The 20,335-nt window shown below is 51.1% G+C and overlaps 8 protein-coding genes across 8 annotated transcripts; 6 read left to right on the top strand and 2 right to left on the bottom strand.

Annotated features, from left to right (window-relative positions):
- Positions 1 to 1,902: 1,902 nt before the first annotated feature.
- Positions 1,903 to 2,823, top strand: GT037_008642 (uncharacterized protein; the record flags this gene model as incomplete). The annotated part of the gene is made up of 3 exons (XM_038933689.1): positions 1,903 to 2,076; positions 2,222 to 2,267; positions 2,339 to 2,823. 3 exons carry the CDS (start codon positions 1,903 to 1,905, stop codon positions 2,821 to 2,823), a joined length of 705 nt encoding a protein of 234 aa, XP_038783654.1.
- A 559-nt stretch (positions 2,824 to 3,382) lies between these two features.
- Positions 3,383 to 3,901, bottom strand: GT037_008641 (uncharacterized protein; the record flags this gene model as incomplete). Its single annotated transcript, XM_038933688.1, has 1 exon — positions 3,383 to 3,901. One exon carries the CDS (start codon positions 3,899 to 3,901, stop codon positions 3,383 to 3,385), a length of 519 nt encoding a protein of 172 aa, XP_038783653.1.
- Positions 3,902 to 5,191: 1,290 nt separating this feature from the next.
- GT037_008640 (uncharacterized protein) lies at positions 5,192 to 5,560 on the top strand (the record flags this gene model as incomplete). The annotated part of the gene is made up of 2 exons (XM_038933687.1): positions 5,192 to 5,281; positions 5,342 to 5,560. The coding sequence occupies 2 exons, from the start codon at positions 5,192 to 5,194 to the stop codon at positions 5,558 to 5,560; spliced, it is 309 nt and encodes a 102-aa protein (XP_038783652.1).
- Positions 5,561 to 7,859: 2,299 nt separating this feature from the next.
- On the top strand, positions 7,860 to 8,225 carry GT037_008639 (uncharacterized protein; the record flags this gene model as incomplete). Its single annotated transcript, XM_038933686.1, has 1 exon — positions 7,860 to 8,225. One exon carries the CDS (start codon positions 7,860 to 7,862, stop codon positions 8,223 to 8,225), a length of 366 nt encoding a protein of 121 aa, XP_038783651.1.
- Positions 8,226 to 9,234: 1,009 nt separating this feature from the next.
- On the top strand, positions 9,235 to 11,330 carry GT037_008638 (arginyl-trna synthetase; the record flags this gene model as incomplete). Its single annotated transcript, XM_038933685.1, has 4 exons — positions 9,235 to 10,143; positions 10,196 to 10,479; positions 10,531 to 10,658; positions 10,714 to 11,330. The coding sequence occupies 4 exons, from the start codon at positions 9,235 to 9,237 to the stop codon at positions 11,328 to 11,330; spliced, it is 1,938 nt and encodes a 645-aa protein (XP_038783650.1).
- Positions 11,331 to 12,207: 877 nt separating this feature from the next.
- On the bottom strand, positions 12,208 to 14,045 carry GT037_008637 (uncharacterized protein; the record flags this gene model as incomplete). Its single annotated transcript, XM_038933684.1, has 2 exons — positions 12,208 to 13,160; positions 13,235 to 14,045. The coding sequence occupies 2 exons, from the start codon at positions 14,043 to 14,045 to the stop codon at positions 12,208 to 12,210; spliced, it is 1,764 nt and encodes a 587-aa protein (XP_038783649.1).
- Positions 14,046 to 16,926: 2,881 nt separating this feature from the next.
- GT037_008636 (sphingoid long-chain base transporter rsb1) lies at positions 16,927 to 18,114 on the top strand (the record flags this gene model as incomplete). The annotated part of the gene is made up of 2 exons (XM_038933683.1): positions 16,927 to 17,190; positions 17,413 to 18,114. The coding sequence occupies 2 exons, from the start codon at positions 16,927 to 16,929 to the stop codon at positions 18,112 to 18,114; spliced, it is 966 nt and encodes a 321-aa protein (XP_038783648.1).
- Positions 18,115 to 18,800: 686 nt separating this feature from the next.
- GT037_008635 (uncharacterized protein) lies at positions 18,801 to 20,261 on the top strand (the record flags this gene model as incomplete). The annotated part of the gene is made up of 2 exons (XM_038933682.1): positions 18,801 to 19,028; positions 19,116 to 20,261. The coding sequence occupies 2 exons, from the start codon at positions 18,801 to 18,803 to the stop codon at positions 20,259 to 20,261; spliced, it is 1,374 nt and encodes a 457-aa protein (XP_038783647.1).
- Positions 20,262 to 20,335: the final 74 nt, after the last annotated feature.

Raw genomic sequence — 20,335 nt, 5'->3', positions numbered from 1 at the left:
GAGCCACCTGAGCCACTCCAAGCCACCTCGGTCAGGGGTTACATCCGAGATCCGATTAGTGTCAGTAGATGCATCCAACTACTCATTCGAGGTGAGCCAGCGACCGCAACCATCGCCCGGTAGCGAAGCAAGGATGAGCATGCTTTGAAGATGTTCGCCATTTTCTGAAACCAAAGACCATTGAAATGCAGCGATTTGTACATCTTCACAATATATACGTCTCGATTTCTAGGTCGACGAGCTAGAAAAAAGTGCACATTTTCGCAATAGGGTCGACGTTAGGTATAATACGCAAATTGAGCTCTTTCGACGATTAGGTTGGTTCGATCGTTTCTCCTGGATCACGCAGCCAACTTTTGAAGAAAGACTTGTTACCACGTCGCAATACACGCCCAAGCAAATCTTGTAAGTTCCATCTCTTGTTGTTCATGGGCCAAAGGTAAGCTTAATAACACTCCAGACTTCTGGGTTGCTTGGGAATGTTAGCGAAGACTTGAGCAGGATGTTCTAGGTTCTTTTACTTAATCCATTTCTTGGGAACCATACACCATCCTCTGCTCGATGTTTTGGAAAGTCTTACTCCAGTGACTATTCTTGCATATCCACGCAGAAGTTTGAATGACCACCTAGCTCTGGCAATTATCTGGATTCTCGACACTTGTTCGTTTTGTCTCCAAAGTTGTCAATATGTAATCGGTGGGGGGAAGACATATGGACTTGTACCCATACCTAAGCAGCTTCATAACACAGCCGTGTGGACAAGCGTTGTGACTTCGTATACCGAATTAACCGGAGGCGAAGTCTTGACAACAAACCGAGGTATGAGGCGAGGTGTAATACACGAAAGGTCGATTAATGTACGTTCATTTGAAATGAGATTGGAGAAAACCAGAGCAAGTGGAGGTTTCTCTACTCGGCCTGCATACGCATTTCCTCTTGAAATCGCAAGTCCAGGTCACCTTGTGGCCAGTGATCCCGGGTAAACCCTGCATATTGATCGGGAAAGCAGAGCGTGGATTTACCAGATCGTATATTACCCAATTACGCGACCCGCTTACCGAGTATACATATTGCAGGTTAAATTATGGCATACTAGTCGAGACCATGTTCTGTAAGCACAATACCCCAGAATCTCGGGACCTGGATATGGCTATACTATCCGATCTTGTCCGTCTTGTTGCCGGTCACGCATCGCCTGATCCTCGATTGCACCCTGGTCGCGGCAAGGCAATCTCGACATTGTCGACGACTATTTTAAGCGCGTTAAACAGCAACGGAGCCTTGTCATGCAGGTCCAGAGCCTCCTCGGAAGCAACATGTCAATCAATATGCCATCCAAGCTTTTCGTATTCTCACTATAATGCTTCTCAGTTTTCTTGAATCCTTATGATACGCTACCAACGCAGGGTCAGTGCCACTGCAGACTTCCTGCTGCAATGCAGATCACCACCTGTGTAAAGTGCTCAGCTACTCTGTCTTCGGATGCTCTTGGCCATGATTTCGTATTTGCCATACCATCAAGTCGTGTTTTTGACGGAAGCAATTTAATCAGCATCTTGAGAACCCTAGGCCAGTATTTAGATACCGTGGTCTTATTACCGGAGAACTTCTGCTGGGACTAAATTTGGAAGCCAGACTAGCTGCATCAGGATTACCTAGATACTATACCCTCAAGCCATCATTTCGATCATCTTGCAATGTATGTTAGGCGACATGGTAAGGTTCTGGACAGTGTGTGGGTCTACAACTGCGAAATTGCATGCGAGTATCGTTGGTCAAGAAGTATAAGAATGCTTCATTCCCCATCATGCCGAGTACCATCATCGATCAACAGCCTTCGCTATTAGCATTTACTACAACGCCTGATCACTCCGAGAGATCTCTGTCCCAGCAATAGCAAACATGCATGCCAAAATCGCCCTCCTCCTTCCGGTCCTCGCTTTGGCCAACCCAGTCCCTCAGACAACTACTGGTGATGCTCCTTCTCCAGAACAGATCACTATTGTTGACACGACGTACTCTGGTAATGGCTGCCCTCAAGGCTCTGTCTCCACCAGTACCTCAACCGACAAGACTGTACGTACCACCCCGATACATCCCATTTGAGCTTGAGGGGATGATGCAATCCTACTTCATCATCTCGTCTACGGCAACTTTTTGCACTACGCCCTCTAAAACTATGGATGATCTACTTAGTAGGAACTTCAGCTCACACTAACAGGTCGTGACCTATGGATTCGACCAATTCCAGACGTACATCGGCCCCGGTACCACCCCAGCAGGCAAGTTCCAAGTCGTATGTCCTGGGGAAAAGGTGATATTAACAGCCCTCCAACAGACCGAAGCAAGAACTGTCAACTTCACCTCAACTTGAAGTACCCAGGAGGCTTCCAGTACGCTGTTGTTGACGCCACCTATCATGGATGGGCACGTCTTGATGAAGGTGTGACCGGAAGCTTCATCACAACCTACTACTTCTCGCAAGATGCCGGAAAAACGCAAACCACGCGCATGTCAGCCGTCGGCGGCGGTGCCCTTCTCAACGGTCAAGTCTATACCAAGCAAGATAGTGTAGAGACGACGGCAACCATCTGGTCTCCCTGTGGCCAGAACGGCATTCTCAACATCAACAACAGGATTGCGCTCACGAACAAGAAGTCCGACCAGGCGGGTGAGATGAGCAACGATGATGCTACTGTTGCTTTCACCCAGCAGCTTCATGTTGCGTGGAGGGCGTGCACGCCTGGTTCTGGGTCGGGCTCTGGTGGTGCCGACACTATTGGAATCAACAACCCCAGTTCGGAGACCACCTTTGGTCAGTAAGTAGTTCAGATGACGGTCGAGGGGGCATGTTGATCGGGTTGAACATGTAAATAGTCAGTCGCGATGTTTCTATTTAGTCACGAATGTCGAAATCAGTTTCTTCGTATGCATGGTTGTTCAATGGTTAGTGATTGATTTCTCAACTTCACAACACACAAGAGGAAAGTAGGCAGACTATTCATCACCTTGCCTGTACAACGAGCAATGAAATCAACAATACAAAAGTGAGTATGCAATGCATCAATAGAAGAATCGGCAACCATGCGTTCGTTGCGCTAGGCCTACAAGGGCATATAGTCCATGTACAAGTAAGTCCAAGCCTCACCACAGCCTTGGCCATCTTGTTCTGTAACGTTACGTTCTCATTTGTAACCAAATTTCTGCTTCACCAGAAATGATAACTTTGCCGAAATCAAATCCCCTAATCGTACAAAACACCAATCAACCCTGCGATCTGCGTCGGTCCTGGATGGATCGCAAAACATCAAGCCAACCACCATCATCTATATCCCCGTCCCCTGTGGTTCGCGACAAGAAATGATCAGGAAGCTGAAGAAACTTAATAGGTTGCCACTAGATACTTACCATTGTATGCAGCCATATTTGACGAAGATCCGCCCCCATTGACAATGATGGGGTTACTATCGACGACATGCACAGCCAAGCCATTGCCTGCAGACGTGACTGGTGGATCTGTAGCAGAGTTGCGGATGCGGATGAGAGTGATGCGTATTCGATAGGTACCAGCTTGGCGAATGATGAGCTCAGGGAAGCGCATATAGCCTACACCGTGGGGGTCGGCCATCTCCATGGAGGCAATGGATCCATCTGCTTCATCGTCGTTGAATGGGTGAATAGAGTCAAAAATCCGCCCGGCGAGTGCCGCATTGAGAGCGTTCGGATCCACTGAGGCCGGAGTGTTTGGGCCCGGAACCAGAGCGGCGACTGCAACAAGATTTGTCGAGTCTGCAACAGCATCATCAATATCCGCGTTGATGGTTCGTAATCGCACCACGATCGATCCAGGCATTGTCTGGCCAACTCGGGCAGTTCGTGGCGGCTGCACTACGATATCCATGGCGTATCGAATCTCTTCCGGTGATGGAGAATGCTGACCCGATCTTGATCGTCCTGAAGTATGATGGTTTCCAGATTGATGCCTCGGGCAAACAGATCTGCTTCCTAGCGCTCTTGGCCTTGCAACGTCAGCCATCGAGGATGTGGCGTTGGTTGATTGATGATCTGATTCTCCGTTGAGTAATCTCGCAATACGAGCTGAACGCCTGAGCGATGCGTGACTGCGACTGTTTCGTGCAGTGGTCTGTCGTGAAGTGAATCTGGTTTGAGAAGTTGATGGTGGATTTGATGTGTCTCTCCTAGAAGACGCGCCCCGGTTGGGATTTTGATCTCTACCTCTTCCACCTCGGGGGCCTCTTCGCATCTGATGAAGGCTGAACCTGTTTTTCTTAGTAGAGTTTCATGGAATGACTTGAGTCAGGCAGATAGCAACCCAGCTGTTAGGGTGTTGAGGGTCCACTTGTGCTGTCGATGTATAAGAAGACGGCGAAACAAGAGAAGCATGCAAAATATGGGTGAACGGAGGACAGGAAAGACAGAAGAAAGACTCTGGTGTAAGACGAAGCCTTGGAGCAGGATTATGCGATGTTGGATAACGAAGATATAGGAAATGAAGTCAAGCCACGAGTCAGACTCGTCATCTAAACTCGCTTGGTGCACATGGGGCCGCGCCTCCATTAGGATGACGAATGTTCGTTCTGTGCAGTTGAATCCAATACTAGGACCCTTTAATCTCATAGCCGCCTAGTGAAGAGCAAGAATGCAGCAGCGAGCAATATCTCGAAGGATATAGGCAGAGGTGAGGTTTGGAAGTCCCTCACCAGTCCGCCTAGGCCCCCCAGCGCCACCCCACATCTCGGCGCGATTCTCCAGTGGAGGGTCCGCCTTTTGCGCCTGTAATTGGCGCTCTTCATGCAGCCCTTCGGCTAAAGAGCGAACGTTCGTCCATGCATCGAAGATGAGAAGAAATGTGTAGAGGCAGACGGCAGGCGGCAACAAAAGAAGACGATAGCGCGGAGTATGTGGTAGAGATGCAGCACACGGTGTTGCAGGGAAATTGACGAATGTGATGCGTCACAGGAACCCGGCAGGCCATGTGGCGACAGGGATAATGAATCAAGACGGGATGAACGCGTAACCAAGCGAGATGAACTGCTCACCTTCTGGCTTGTCACACCTGCCCGCCTGTTCCTCGAGCGTGTGGAGGGTGTGGTTTTGCCCTTTGCCCCAGAAGTTATACAAAACCGCTGCGGGTCTCCGCCGTGGTTGTGATACTTGATGCGATTTGACAATGGCAATGCCAATACTGAATGCGCTCTATCGCGATATTGCCATGGACTGGGAAGGGGCTTCTTCGGGGCCTCTAGAAGGCGCCGGCTTTGTCAGAGTTCTGTGACGCTCTATGCTGCTGTTGTATATCAGCCATGCTTTGCCCACACAGTCAGATGTGCCTTTCCTCATCCACCATCTCATCTCTGCTCGCATTGACGGCAGTACCGCCAACGGAGCGTCATCCGCCATGAACCACACCCTCTGCAATGAACCAAGCTTATCCGACGTACCTCTTCTTGGCTGCTGTGCCCGACGTCGACGGGTATACAATGCACACCAGCGGAAGCAGACCCAGATGCAGTATCGGGACGTTTTGAACCGTCAATGATGGAAGAGATGCGGAATGTCTCACTTGACGAAGGAGTCTGGAGCCAATGCCTTTGGGCTTTGAGCGGCGGTTTGCTTCCTGTAATCAACTGGCCTTCTCGGAGACGGTGAGTACGCCGTCTTATACAGAGCCGTCAAGCTACAAGCATCTAAACGACTCTTACCTGTTGCAGTGGGCTGCATTTCATGGCTTGCCGCCCTCCGCTATTGGCCTGAGCTGAGCCTCCCCCATTTCCAAAGCGCGTCCGCCTGCTTCCATTTCTTCTGGCATAGTCAATCCAGCCATGACCGTGCTTGTTGCGCATCGGCCTAGCGTTGCCGCCATTGACATGTCGCCCGTGGAGCTTGAGAGTCGGCGTTCTTGAGGAGCATCTTTAGCCAGTAGCGTCCGCCTGTCTTACGGCTAACATTGCAAGATTGCCGATCAAGGCACAACTACTGACCCGACTACATGGTATAGCTGCGTGGCCTGCGCGAGAGCACCAATTACCGAGCCGTCGTCCTGGAATAAGCCTTTGTGGCACACACGGCTGCACCTTGCGCTATCGCCATCAATCTCACAAAAGAAATATTATTTACATCAGGACTCTGCAGTAACATCCTCCCCGTACGCCGTTCCGCCCTGGTGGTAGCCACTTTCATCCACCGCCATGGACAATCATGTGCGCCTGCCCCTTACCGGTGCAAAGGAGCTTGATCTTATTCTCCATTCCTTCACTTGCGTCCTCCGAACTTCTCCGCAAGCCATTCCATGCCAGAACTGCATTACTAGAGGCGAATTCTACTGCTACAGGCGGCTACATACAGATCTTGTACCGCATGTTGGACATCTGTCAGCTCCATCGCAAGCCGTTCGACTAGCTTTACCAGAATGGTGTAACACGCTTTATCCTCGATTCTGCCATCTTCCCAGTCTGTCTTCCGGACGTTGTTACGCACGCTGGTCCTGCAAGGTTCTAAGAGAAATTTGCCGCATCCTCACCATGTTCGGCATTCTGCACAGGGTCTATTTCTACCCATTTCTCACATTCTGTCTATAGTCCTCTGGAATACTTTTCTAGATCTTGCTCGCTTGTGTCATCTCAGCGTTGCTTGTAATGGAAGGCTGTAGAAGCCATGAATGAGACCCTAATCCAAGCTCGGGCGTTCAGCTCAGGTCTTGAGGTTTCCCACGCTCGTCGAGTCGCTTGACAGGGGGCCCACATCACGTACCTTATCCCGCTTCTTAGTTGCCGAATCCGATCTGGCAATATGCAAGTGGGCTTGGAAGGGATGATCAGCAAGGATATTCCTAGTTCGCCGAGGCTTGCCGTCTGCTCAAGAGCCGATGTGTCGAATCTTGGAAGCTGGAAAGAATGAGATGCTTTTGCGGAAGTAAATCGCAGCAACCGATGCCGTACAACTAGGTAGCCGTGCCTTTCACGAGATCTACTGATCAGCGACCTTGGGCCATCGTCTTGACCGCTAGATTGGAAACCTCGCAGAAATTTCGCCCATATCACCCTTACACCCATCCTCTTCAGATGTACTGCGCTTCTTTTAGTCCAATGCGCTTCTCAGAGTTCTAGGTCTAGGACAGCCACTCAACGAATGCTTCTCAATACATCGATCACGGTTGCCGCGTGGCAATCAGACCTCGATGTATGGTTCCATCGACATTCGATCAATAATCCTGGTCATCAAGTACTCGCTCGGGCAGCACATCTTCCTACCAACCCGGACAGAAAGTCTCTAAACGTATTACCAAACACATTCTCCGATATTGCCCATCCCAATGCTAGACCAGACAAGCTAGAACCACCCGGCTTGACCATTACAGATCACACATTCGTCCATGAGAAGGATGCATACTGCTCGCATCGGGATACACGCCTCAAATGACTACCGGAGTACTCGATTTAATATGCGTCAGATCTGCTTCCGTATCCAAGCATATGTTTGACCACACTGTTGGAAGCGCCCAACGCCACTTCAGGGATGGCGGGGTCTGTCCATGCGAAACATCCCCAAAAAGTCGTGGAGCGCGGAAATTCATCGCTGGTAAGACGTTGTGCGAATCGCTTTCCTTGCAGGTACGCCACGACCCTTCCCCTACAGGAAAGGGTCTGAGATGAAGTACATTCACGCAGTCAGTAGCGCAGTCAAATTCTGCCACCGGCTTTTGCCACGCGCAACAACTAAGAAATGTCAAAGCCACATATAGACAGTAGTCAGTCCCGATCGGATTTTCTAAGCCGCAGATTCTCGTCCATCCATCAAGTGAGCTTGACACATGGGAAGCGACATTAACTCTCTACGACATGCGCCGCACAAGTGACACGCATCACCTACAGCTGTCTCGTTCGACTACGATTAGTTTAGCCTCTAAGAACGTCACTTTCGAAACTACTAACGTACCATCATCGTCAGTCTATCTGACGTATCACCAACCAAAGGTCCTTCGGATGCAGCTATTGAGCGAAGACTTGAATACTGCAACAGTTTGGCGCCGGCTTCAGCATGCCATCCTGACGCTAGGCGATCGGCTCGTTGTCGGCGTCAAACACATCGAATCATGCACAGATAAGTTGACAAGTATTTCGGAGCTTGAGAGCTGCAAGTCCCATGATTTGGCTGCAGATATGGATACGTCCTGGCCATCTTTAGGCGACGTGAACCCCGAATGAGGCCTTGGTCTCCAAAGTTCCAATTCACATTCACGCCATGACGACTAGATAGTTTACCTGAGAATTTATCTGCTATTTGAGATACTACCATATATGACAAGATGTAAGGATATGTATTGGTGGCGTTCAGCGGCTTCTGGGTATCACGTAGGACATAAGATCGCGACACGCAGCACAACACTCCGACTTGATGGATCCATCGCACCTATATTGATGTAGGCAGTCGTCATACTACGATAAAATTAGGGCCGCACATGCCGGGTGATGTATGGATGGTGTCACTTGCGCAAGGGGTAATAGCTTGATGGTTAAATGTCCAAAGGACGCACATCTGAGAAGTGAGATGTTGATACATTACTTCCTAGAAGTAGATTCGTCGAGGTGTTTCTAGCTAGACCATACTTTGTCCAAGAATATCATGGCACATTCCTCAGACTGATTCGCCCGACTGCGTCAACAGAAGTGCATCTGACTCAACGTGTATCCGAATCATCCATGTCACATGTTGTGCCTGATTGACGGCGGCGAGGTGCAGGAGAATGTGCAGGAGAAGGGACAGATTGGGAGCATTCTCACGGTGCTCCCTGCCCCTCCAAAATTTTGTACTAGCGCGAATGCTCGCATCTCTCCCGAACCATTGACGCATCGCAGGTACCCCACATCTGGTATGCAGCAAAGTCTGGTAAATATTTGTCGCGCCAGACTTTTTCCTTGTACCAACGTTTGTTTGACGAGGCCGCTGGCGACTCATTCTTCTTGCTTGACTCAGAAATCTATCCGTAGCGCAGTCAGAGCAGCACACGCTACCCTCAAGCCCAGCACCCCGCGCCTGTCTTCCCTTCACACATTGCCCTCCCAATTCCGACCGCACACAGGCCCGCGGCCGTACCAAGACCACAACGTCAGAGCGATAGCGACGTCCAATTCACTGCGACCTTGCTCCCAGATTGACTCGACACCCTTCGAGCCCTTCAGAAACCTCGACGCGTCGGCGCGCTCATCAGTCAGCATGGAGGACCTCACAAACACGCTCGCGACGCTCGGCCTGGACAAGGTCCCGCAGGAGCCAAACACATACCCCGCCCTGAACCCATTCGACATCTACCGGAGTCACATCACTGAGTTGCTGTCATCCGTGTCTGGTGTAGACAAGCACATCATATACCCTACACTGGCATGGACTGCAAAGCCTGAGCATGGAGACTTGCAGTTGGCTGTTCCCGCGCTCCGACAAAAGAAGAAGGACATGAAGGCCTTTGCACAGGAACTGGCAGATGCCTTCCCCGAGTCGCCGCTGGTCAAGAAGCCCATTGTCACAAACACGTCCATCGGCTTCTTCTTCAAGCCAGAGACGCTCACATCACTCGTGCTGCCCATGGTTCTCAAGTCCAAGGAGGCATATGGCTTCAACAAGAACCTTGGTCTCAAGAACCCGCTTGATCCCTCCTCCGGCGCAAAGAAGATGATTGTCGAGTTCAGTTCACCCAACATCGCAAAGCCTTTCCATGCCGGACACTTGCGAAGTACAATCATTGGTGGTTTCCTCGCCAACTTGTATGAGGGCGCAGGATGGGACGTCGTTCGTATGAACTACCTCGGAGACTGGGGCAAGCAATACGGTGTCTTGGCTATCGGTTTCGACCTCTACGGTAACGAGGAGGAGCTCGTTAAGAACCCCATTGGACACTTGTATGACATCTATGTCAGGGTCAGCAACGTCCAGCACGACGAGGCGGAGAAAATGAAGGCTCTCAAGGCCGAAGCTGCCAAGCTGAAAGACGAGGGCAAGGACGCATCTGAGCAGGAGGCCGAGGTCAAGAAAATCGAGGCTGAGGGCATCGATGAGCAGGCTAGGAAATACTTCAAGGGTATGGTTGATGGTGAGCCTAAAGCGCTCGGTATCTGGAAGCGCTTCAGGGTGAGTCGAGGCAGATCGCACATCGTCAAGTGCCGTATACTGACTTATGCAGGACCTGTCTATCGAGAAGTATAAGCAGACATACGCACGACTCAACATTCACTACGACGACTACAGCGGAGAGTCCCAAGTCAAGGACGAGAGTATGGACCTCGCTGCCAAGATCATGTGGGAGAAGAAGGTCTGTGAGGATTCAGAAGGTGCCGTCATTGTCGACCTCACAAAGCATTCCAAGAAGCTTGGCAAGGCTGTCGTCAAGAAGAAGGACGGTACATCACTGTATCTGACCCGAGATATTGGCGCCGCCATTGAGCGTGTTGAGAAGTACCACTTTGAGTATGTTCGATCGTCTCCATATATCAACATGCATTGCTAATACCTTTGCAGCCGCATGATCTACGTTGTCGCCTCGCAACAAGACCTGCACTTGGCCCAACTCTTCAAGATAGAAGAGCTCATGGGCAGGAAAGACATTTCCGACAAGTGCCAGCACATCAACTTCGGCATGGTCCTTGGTACGATTCAACCTAGAATTCCTTATTGTTCAATCAGATCACTAACATCACACAGGTATGTCGACACGAAAAGGCACAGCCAAGTTCCTCGACGATATCCTCCGCGACGTCGGTGACAAGATGCATGAGGTCATGAAGACCAACGAGACAAAATATGCCCAAGTCAAAGACCCAGAGCAAACTGCAGACACACTCGGTATCTCAGCCGTCATGGTCCAAGACATGAAGGGCAAGCGTATCAACAACTACACCTTCGACATGGACCGTATGTGTTCCTTCGAAGGCGACACAGGCCCATACTTGCAATACGCCCACGCCCGTCTCTGCTCTATTTACCGCAAGGCCGTAGACGCCGACCCTAGCCTTGCTGACCTCGACCTCACATCCGCTGATCTGAGCTTGCTTCAAGAAGACAAGGCTGTCGAGTTGGTTCGCCAATTGGCATCTTGGCCCGATACTTTCCTTAACACGATCAAGACGCAAGAACCCACCACCGTGCTTACATACCTGTTCAAGATGGCACATGCCCTTAGCAGCAGTTACGACCACTTGCAGGTAGTAGGTTCGGAGAAGAACGTCATGATTGCTAGGTTGGCGCTATATGTTGCTGCTAGGCAGGTGTTGTATAATGGAATGAGGGTGCTGGGACTGAGTCCCGTAGAGAGGATGTAAACGGGGAGGTCATCAGGTAGGCGAGCTTGGCTCAGACGAACGACGAGTTGTCGTATGACGTAACAAAAAAAGTCAACGTTTACTGCATCAACACAAGACATGAGGCATGAAATTTTATCAAACTACAATGCTACAAATCTATACGAATTTGCACTTTGATAGCACTGGTCGGAACCAAGGGATATGGCGAGCTCGGATGGATGCTTCATCGATTACTTGGTGTTACATACGTGGAGTTTTCTGGCTAGATTTTACCAACTTGTACAATATGTAATATAATGATGTATCAACAGGTGACTGTTCAACGTAGCATACAAATCCGTTTGAACCAACCGGATCGAGCAGCTGTTGAACTTGAAGACCGCCATCCGGTCTGTTGTTATTTACACTTCGTACACTGCCGGTGGGACACTCATGAAATGACGCAGTCCGTCTCGAGTGTTGAAGTTGAGAGCTTTTTTTTTGGTTTAGAGTGGGGTGTATGATTGTTGTTGTTGTTTCGTGTTGTGTCGTGAATATAGGGCTTTGAGAACGAGTGAGTCGTAATCGGGTAGTGTGAAATCGGAAACGACCGAATATACAGGGACTCCGTGTAAATGCTTAAAACAATGCTTGAACGCTGCAAAATAACATAGAAAGATATACCTTAGGCTGGAGAAGTAGAGTGCAGTCGGTAACAGCGTGGTATCGTGAACTTAAAAGAGGACGTGCTCGATCAAATGTGTTGACCTCCTGTCATCTCAAAGATTCTTTTGACACCACGTCTGGATACCCGGGCAACAGCTGCAACGACTCCAACCATAAAGGCAACGCGGAAAGACAGTAAAAGAAGACATAATGCAAGAACGCAGACGGCCCACCCCGTCTCGTCCGTTTGTTAGGTGCCGTTGGCAACAGGCGGCCCGCCCACCCGAGGGTCTTCAGGAGGCAAACCTGGAACCTTTTGCGGGTGTGGATGGGGAGGGTGCGGATGGTGCTGGCAACCGTGTGGACAAGTAGCTATTGGTTCGTCGTAATCGTCGTCATAGTACTCGTCCTGTGGGTCTAGAGAACCTTCATCATCGCGACGATCATAGCCACCAGGAGGAGGAGGATTTTGGTTGTGCTGAGTATTATTGGCGTTGTTCTGTGCCTTCTTGCTCGCCTTCTTGCCCTTGCGTCCCTTCATCCTAGCCTTCTCCAACAGACGTCGTTTTTCCGCCAGACGCTTGCGCTCTTTCCTATCTTTGATCTCATATTGGCGGATCAGAGCCATGGGAGGATGACCAAATATGTCTTCGTACTCGCAGAATTCGCATATCCATGGCTGGGTGGGTGGATTGTGGAAGTTGGCGTACTCTTGCTGGATGCGACGCTTGCGAGCAGCGTACTCGTACAGTTTGGAGGCACTACGCCGTGGCTTTCGAGGTGGCGGGGCCTGTTGTGGTGGTGGGGGGCCCGTTGGACGTCGTGCAGTCCCATTGGGAAGGGGTGGAGGGGGGTATGCACCCGCACCATTCATGTTGGGGCTGGTCTGGGTACCCTGGGTAGACACCATTGGGGCATCTGGGCGGACGGGAGGGCGTGCACGGGCAGCTTGATGGTGGGGTGTGGGAGAGGCGGCGTTGGGGTATGCGCCAGGCGGTTGGGGATACTGGCCGTTCTCCTGGCCCGGCCAGACCATTTTGTTGGCCGAGTCGGAGCCGCAGGTGAAAGTAAACTGTGTCTTGCTGGCGGTATGCTTGGCAGCTTCCTGCTGCAGGAGGCTCACGTTCTCGTTGCCAGGGGGTGGCGGGGTCGCGTTTGCGTTGGCAATGGCAGTCGAGATGATGCCGCTTTGCTCCGGAGGTCCTAGAAAACAAATCGTTAGCGCACGGACTTTTTTTAGTAGTCAAGACGAATCATTTCCCGAGGTGACACCGTACGTTTGCTGTTCGCTTTGGCGTTGGCGAGATTGGTCGAATTGGCCAACACTCGCCGTTCTGACCGTCCCGAGCCAGATCGGCCGAAACGCCCTCTGCCTGCGCCTGAGATGCCTGTTCCAGAATTGGTCGCGTGTTGCGGTGTCGAAGGTGCCGAGCCATAGTAACGCGCAATGCTGTCACCGTCGTCTGTGGCACCTGCTTCGTGAGCTTGCGCGATGCCCATGCCAGTCAGATCCGCCGAGAGACTGGCATGATGTGATCCGTTACTGCCCATGTTGGGAATTTTGCGCTTCTTCTTGTTGTTCGTATTCTCAAACGACTCGTAGCCATCTACCGAAGACGCAGGCGAGCCTGGTTTGCGATAGGCACCAGTCACGCCCGCCACCGGCTTGCCAGTCGCGTGCCTGCTGTATTGATAGCTCGGGGAAGAGGGCAGCGGGCCGCTCCGGTCGTCCTCTTCCTCCTCACTCTCAACCTCAGAGTGCGTGTGGCCACAGTGACATGCATGGTGGTCGTTGGCTCCAGTCCTGTGAGGTCTGACGCGCTCGTCGGCTGTGTAGGGCGGATAGTTGAAGAGCGGCCCTGTCGAAGGCGGGTTGTGAGGGAACACTATCGTCTCGGCTTGCTCAGGAGACAAGCGGGCGCGCAGGGAACGAGCCGGCAGAGGGCGAATGGGCCGATCGGGGTACATGGAGGATGATGTGTCGGGCGAAGAGCGCAGCGGCGAAGAGCGGTTCCACTCGTAGCCTGCGAAGGGAAGAAGCGATGTCAGATATTTGGAGAGACCAGGGAGTAGGCTCGGACGAGGCATGTTGGTGCATTATGGTGCTAGTAGGAAATGGGTGAAGAGCGTTGCGGGCTGGCCACAACGACTTGCTTTACTTACCCGCAGTCGCCGCTGCCATGGTGGCAATCCTTCCTCCGACGTTTGTCACCCAAGCAGCAGGGTGGTTGTGACTTGCAGAACAATTCTACAATGTCCAAGTCGGTCTGCTATCGTGCTGTCATGCCCGCATTAGCCACGCCATCGCCAACAGTGTGCGCTTCCGATACACAGCTGCTTTGGGAAGGGAGCGTCTCTTGCAGAAAAGGTCGGAACGGGGTGTGGCGGGATCGGGAGCTTGACGCACCTTTTTCGAGGGGTTTGTGTGAGGGACGGTACTGGTGGCCAGTTAGCGGAGGACCCCTCTATTTACTCGTTGGAATCAGTACTGACAGGATGCAGCTGGTGGCAGCTCCAATACGTCCAGCAGCCAACAAGCCAGAAGGTCAAGACCGCGTCGCGAGCGTGTTCGGAACGAGTGACAGCTGATGATGCGGTAATGCCGAAGACGTGGGATTGGGGTTCGCCCGCCGCCAAGACAATACTCAGGCACTTGGGCTCAGTGATGTGGCCTTGAGCTCGCCAAAGCAGGGTCTCTACTAGTGTATACAGCGATCAAGAGGCCAGGCCGCAATGGAAATGCAATGTGGACGGCGACGACAGGATTCAACAGAGCACATGTATGCGTGTATGCACAGCTGTCGGAGCACGTCGACGTTGGCTTGCATGCATATCGTCTTGCAGTGACCGTGCTGGTGGCGCTACCAGGTAGGATCCGCAGGGGATTGGTAATTGTCCCTGGACCTGATCAGCAAATGATAATCAGGGCTGCCCTTCTCTCCTTTTCCCTCGTCATTCTGTACCTTCCAAGCTCCTCGACACATATCTAGACGTCCTCACCCCTCGTACCTCAGGCTTCCGGCTGCTGCCCGACACTCGGAACATCTCTACGGCATCGGAGCCTCGGCCATCCGCACTGGCACCGTCCATGCTGCACAGTGATGAGCAAAGACCACACGCATAGAATTTATGCAACTCCTTCCGTCTCTTGCGTACATCCGAGGCCGCCGAATCTCTCGGTCCAAGAACGTCGTGGCAGTCTTTGTCCTACACATGCCTTCGATACCAAGACGAAACCTATCGTACAAAGTCTACCACGATCCGGCCATCGAAACAGCGCCGAAGACGGTCTTGTTAGACAGCCCTACAACTAATGGCCGCATTCTGTCGTACCTGCATTTGTGAGAGTGGCCGACCCTGCAAGCACATGGCAAAAGGACCATTTCCAAGCAGTACTCTACTCCACAATAAACATGCACCAGATTCCAAAACCCCGCGCCTGGTGACTTCCGCGCAGCATTCTGTGTGGGGGTGAATCCTATCGATTGCTGGCTGCGGGCTACGTCATTCGGCCGTCTCGGAGGGGCAGTTTTGGCGTGGCGTTAAGGGGCTCCGGTACCTTGCAATAGCTTCAACTCACCATATGCGAATGACGCATCGATATTGTCGTCGCGCTCGAAGCTCCAACTCCTATCTTTGATGGTACTGCTAGGGCATGGAGCGGACTCTTCCGCAGCCTCGATTGTGTTGTGGAAGGCATCAGGCGCGGAGGCTCCTCTCTCTCTCTCTCTCTCTGGCTTACCGAAGAATCTAAATGATGACGAAAGGCTAAACACATGCTGATATCTTTGCAGAAGAAAAAGGAAATTCCATGACATACCATCGTCGGAAGTTCCTGCATTCACAGCGCTATAGCGGCACGGAGTGAAGCCCTAGCCCCGACCATGCGCATTCATGCTATCGTTACACCCTCCTCCTCTCTTTCATCGAAGGTGTGAGCATTGCGTTTAGATGAACAATGGCTAAGAATGCTCAGCTCGAGACTGGCTACCGCTTGCCTAGTGGATCGGTGTTGCATAGAGTCGCAATGTGGACTACGGTGAAGTCATACGGCGGCACATGGTGTGCTCAATGGGAGCCTGATTAAAGAGGCTTACCAAGTCATCCTTCGCATGAACCGACTGTGCAGAACATGATCTCCTTGCATGGAAGCTGATTTCATTCACGGATCGAATGCGACCATGGTACTGAATTTCGGCTTATCAACACAACCCAATATTACAATCAGCGATCGTGACACTCTACCCGCTAATAATGGGTCGGGCTTTTATTGCCGACGCCGTTATAACCCCGGCTTTCGTTGCCTTGAGGAGATGTAATGTACGATTGGATCCCACGAGGAGGACAGACCTTGGGCTATTGGCTTACCAGTGTAGGTTTGGTAGGTAGCCCAACAAACGGCAGCTCTAAGAGATGCCCGGTTCTTTTGAAAGATCAAGCTCTCGATACTAGCGTTGCGTAAGTGGCTCAAAAGCAAAAAGCGGTCTCGGGCTTCACATGGTATGCACGGACCGCATCTTCGTACACTTCCTCTTCAGATCTTAGCGTACAATTGGAGTGTTGATGCTGCCTGGGTAGTTGGGCGAGCGTTTAAAACATCGACCCACCCACAGCCTTGCGAGCCGCTTGTATGATGTCCTGTTTCCTGTCACTCTTTTTTTCTGTTTCAGCGCAATAGCGCGTCTGTCTTACTACGATACATTCACAGTCCCTACACATTCAATCTTTTTTTTCTGGGGCGCCGCCCAGACTCGCTACTTCTGCTGTCTTGCTGCTCGCTTATGTTGGTTTCGAATAACCACTCCCTGATTTGATACCGCCTTTTCTTCACCTTGGCGCTCCTTGACCTCTTGGTGTAATATTGATAGAATCACAGGCGTTCTAGCTCTTTCCCTTACTCATACCTCACGTTGACAAGCACCTTGCAATATTATCCTACGAGCAGACGACACTATCGGCATTCGCAAAGATGATAATCGGTTTCGATGGCAGTCATTGTTACTACGTAACCGAGGCATGCCCTATTGAGTATGCGTACTGGGGTTATCGACCTTCACTCAGCACGAACATTACCTTCACTGCACTATTCGGTCTATCTACTATCGCTTTCCTTGCGCAGGGTATCGCAAGCAAGAAATGGCTCGGTTTCACCATCGCCATGGCCTCTGGCTGCGCCCTCGAAGCCGTCGGTTACGTTGGGCGCATACTAGCCCACCAGGACATGTTCGCTGAGGTATGTCTAAGAGTTCTCGTTCAGAAGGTCCTGAAGTGTTTCGTTAGTTACAAGTTGTACGTGCATATGTAGAATGTATCATAAAGGTATACCCTATGTTTCACGCTATATCGTGTAGACTGCAATGCACATCGGGTACCTTCACGACGCTATACAGCACTAGGGTACAACTTGGAACCATGAGTTTGTTCGTATCTAGGTGAACAAGCTGACATGGCACAGAACCCGTTCCTCATCCAGATCATCTGCTTGACCATCGCGCCCGCATTCCTCGCCGCAGGCATCTATCTCTGCCTCTCACGCATTGTCACTACCGTTGGTCCCCAGCACTCTCGTATCAAGCCACTCTCCTATCCCAAAATCTTCATTCCTTGCGACTTCATCTCCCTTGTGCTTCAGGCTGCTGGTGGAGGCATGGCCAGTGTCTCGACACACAATGGTGAGGACCCGGAGAAAGGCAACAACGTCATGATTGCTGGATTGGCTTTCCAAGTAGCAACTCTGCTCCTCTTTATCCTCCTCGCCGCCGACTTCGCGTGGCGTACATACTGCGGTCGTACCTCCCGAGGCCAGATTTCTCCGGACCAACAGCCGGCTATTCTCCGTCGCTCCTGGCCGTTCAAGGCTTTTCTCCTTGCACTATCTCTTTCGACTCTCTGTATATTCACGAGGTGCGTATTCCGCGTGGCTGAGCTGAGTGAAGGATGGGAGGGTCATCTTGCCAATACACAGAAATATTTCGTTGGATTGGAAGGCGCAGTCATTGTTGCGGCAGTCTTGCTCTTGAACCTCTGTCATCCGGTATACTGCTTCAAAGACGTAATCGATGTGCGAGAGGTGCATATGCAGCGCCTTGCAGATGGAAGCACTACTGATTTTGTTGGAGTTCATGCTGGGGTGTCTAAATATGGGCAACAATTCTAAGGTCGCAGGGACGGACATGATTTAATGCACCATGTTTGCGGGACTAACACCTGGTCTTCCAACGGTGATCAATCGACAAGGCCAAGTCCCCATGGCTAGCATATTGCATTTCTTTTTCTTATTCATGTATATTGTAATTCCATAAGATTTTAATCGGGTTCACTTCTAACACCCAACATCCACATCCTGATTGAAAGTTGTGTAGTGACTGATGCTTCTCCATCTCAATTCAGCATGGAGTCCTACTGGAACAGAGTAGTTTGGATATACTACCAGTGTTGCTCAAGCTAGCTATGCAGCGGGTCTTCACAGTAGGAAACTCCGTGTATCTTCCAAGCGACCTCCGAACAGCGGAAGTTCTGCTTGGAGGTAGTCAGTGATCCATTCGCGGTTCGTTTGACATTCCCGGAAGTGCCTGTCGGAGTTCAAATACTTGAGTCTCTCTCACTTTTGTGGTCATCGTAGGCTTTGCTCCACTTTGCAATATCGCGCTTGTTCTCTTTTACTTGGCCATCTTTACCTTTAAGCGTATGTAGTTAGCTGCTAGCTCAAAGCGTTTCTCCCCGATATACCAAGATATATACCTAGGTAAATCTCCTCACCTGTCACCTCAAACCTTCTATCACTCTACTCCGTTCACAGAAATTCCACACTATCGATAGCCAACAACACTTCACTACACCGACATGAACCAAGCAGAGGACGTTGAGGTTATTCTCGGCCACAAGCGTCGCTACAAGTTTCACTCTGGTACTTTGGCGCGCAACTCTACCCTCTTCGCTGACATGTTAACCGAACCCAACGCTGCAAAACTGAACAACCGCGCCAAAAATGCTGGTGTCAAGACCCGTTGGATGATTGAGTTGAAAGAACTCCCTTCTGAGCAACACCCCGCCGGTCGCCTCGGCCTTGTAGTATGTGAACACGAAACCCCATCACACATCAGAGATTTATCGCATTGCCTACATCGGTATCTTAGCCACTGATAATAACATCTATAGGAACTTGGACCAACTGCTGAGCGAGCCGACGGCCTGAACGGCCTAATCGTAAACGAGAACGGACGCATCCCTCAAGCTACCAAAATCTTCGACCACTATGAGGGCATTTTCTACGCCTTCTACAACAAAGAATTCTCTATCGATGACTCCGACATGTCCGCCGCGCTTCAAGATTGCTATCAACTTCTTTGCATTGCGGATTATCTAGGCTGCACTAGACTGATATCCAAGCCCATTGAGATTGCTCTCCTCAAACATGGTCAAGATCTTTTCCGTGCCATCCAAAAGAAGCCACACGCATGGGTCGAAATGTCCTACCGTATTCGTAGCGAACTTATCTTCCGCGAGTGCATGGTCCACCTGGTCGGTAACTGGAGAACTATCAAATCCGCCCCTAACGCACTTGGCTACCTACGCGAAGTCCCTGGTCTACGCGGCTTGATCGAAAAGTACCATCGAGCCATGCTCAGCCAGTGTAAGTCTGTCGAGCTAGCAGTGATGTCGCTCTACCCAGGTTCTATGCGCCTGCCTGTTGAAGACCTGCCTATCAAGCGCGAGGCCTTTGCCAAAGACATTCTAGTCTGGATGGCACTGACCTTCTTCCGCCATTGGATCGGCCAGCGTCTCATCATGGAGAGGGGTAGACACAGCGCAGACTGTGGGTACGAGCTCTATAAGCAAATAGGTACAGGAGGCGAGTCCTACATGGACAAATCCGTCATCAACCAGTTCCATACCAAGTTCCCTATGACAAAGAAGGCGATGAACGTCCTGGAGAACCATCTGCTCGAGATCAAGGAATGCATGAAGACCATTGTCGAGCAGCACAAGATCCTCCAGTCAAAGTGCCAGTTAGACGTTCATCGTTTTCCGGTTGAGTACTTGACCTGCACAGAGTTCAAGAAGGAAGATATTCCTTGGGAGAAGGAGACTGAAGGACCCAGGGTGCTGCCAGCTAAGCGGGCGTACAAGGCTGGAGGTAATGACATTGCGCGGAAGAACTTGGACACAGCGAGGATGTATCAGGATAAGGGCTTGAGTGTGGAGGACGAGCAGAACGGTGGCGATGAAGGAGAGTTTGAAAGTGATATGGAGGATGTGGAGGATGTGGAGGATGCTAGGGCTAAGCGTGTCAGGACTCAGTAGGCTACGACTATGGCGTATCTGCCACACGGTAATATGAGGTAGGCGGTGAGCTTTGGTAGAGAGTGTGAGAACCT

The sequence above is a fragment of the Alternaria burnsii genome (assembly GCF_013036055.1).
Source record: "Alternaria burnsii strain CBS107.38 chromosome Unknown 744, whole genome shotgun sequence".
NCBI lineage: Eukaryota > Fungi > Ascomycota > Dothideomycetes > Pleosporales > Pleosporaceae > Alternaria > Alternaria burnsii.
Note: the sequence above shows the minus strand (reverse complement) of the source record. Positions and strands in the feature narration are given on the sequence as shown.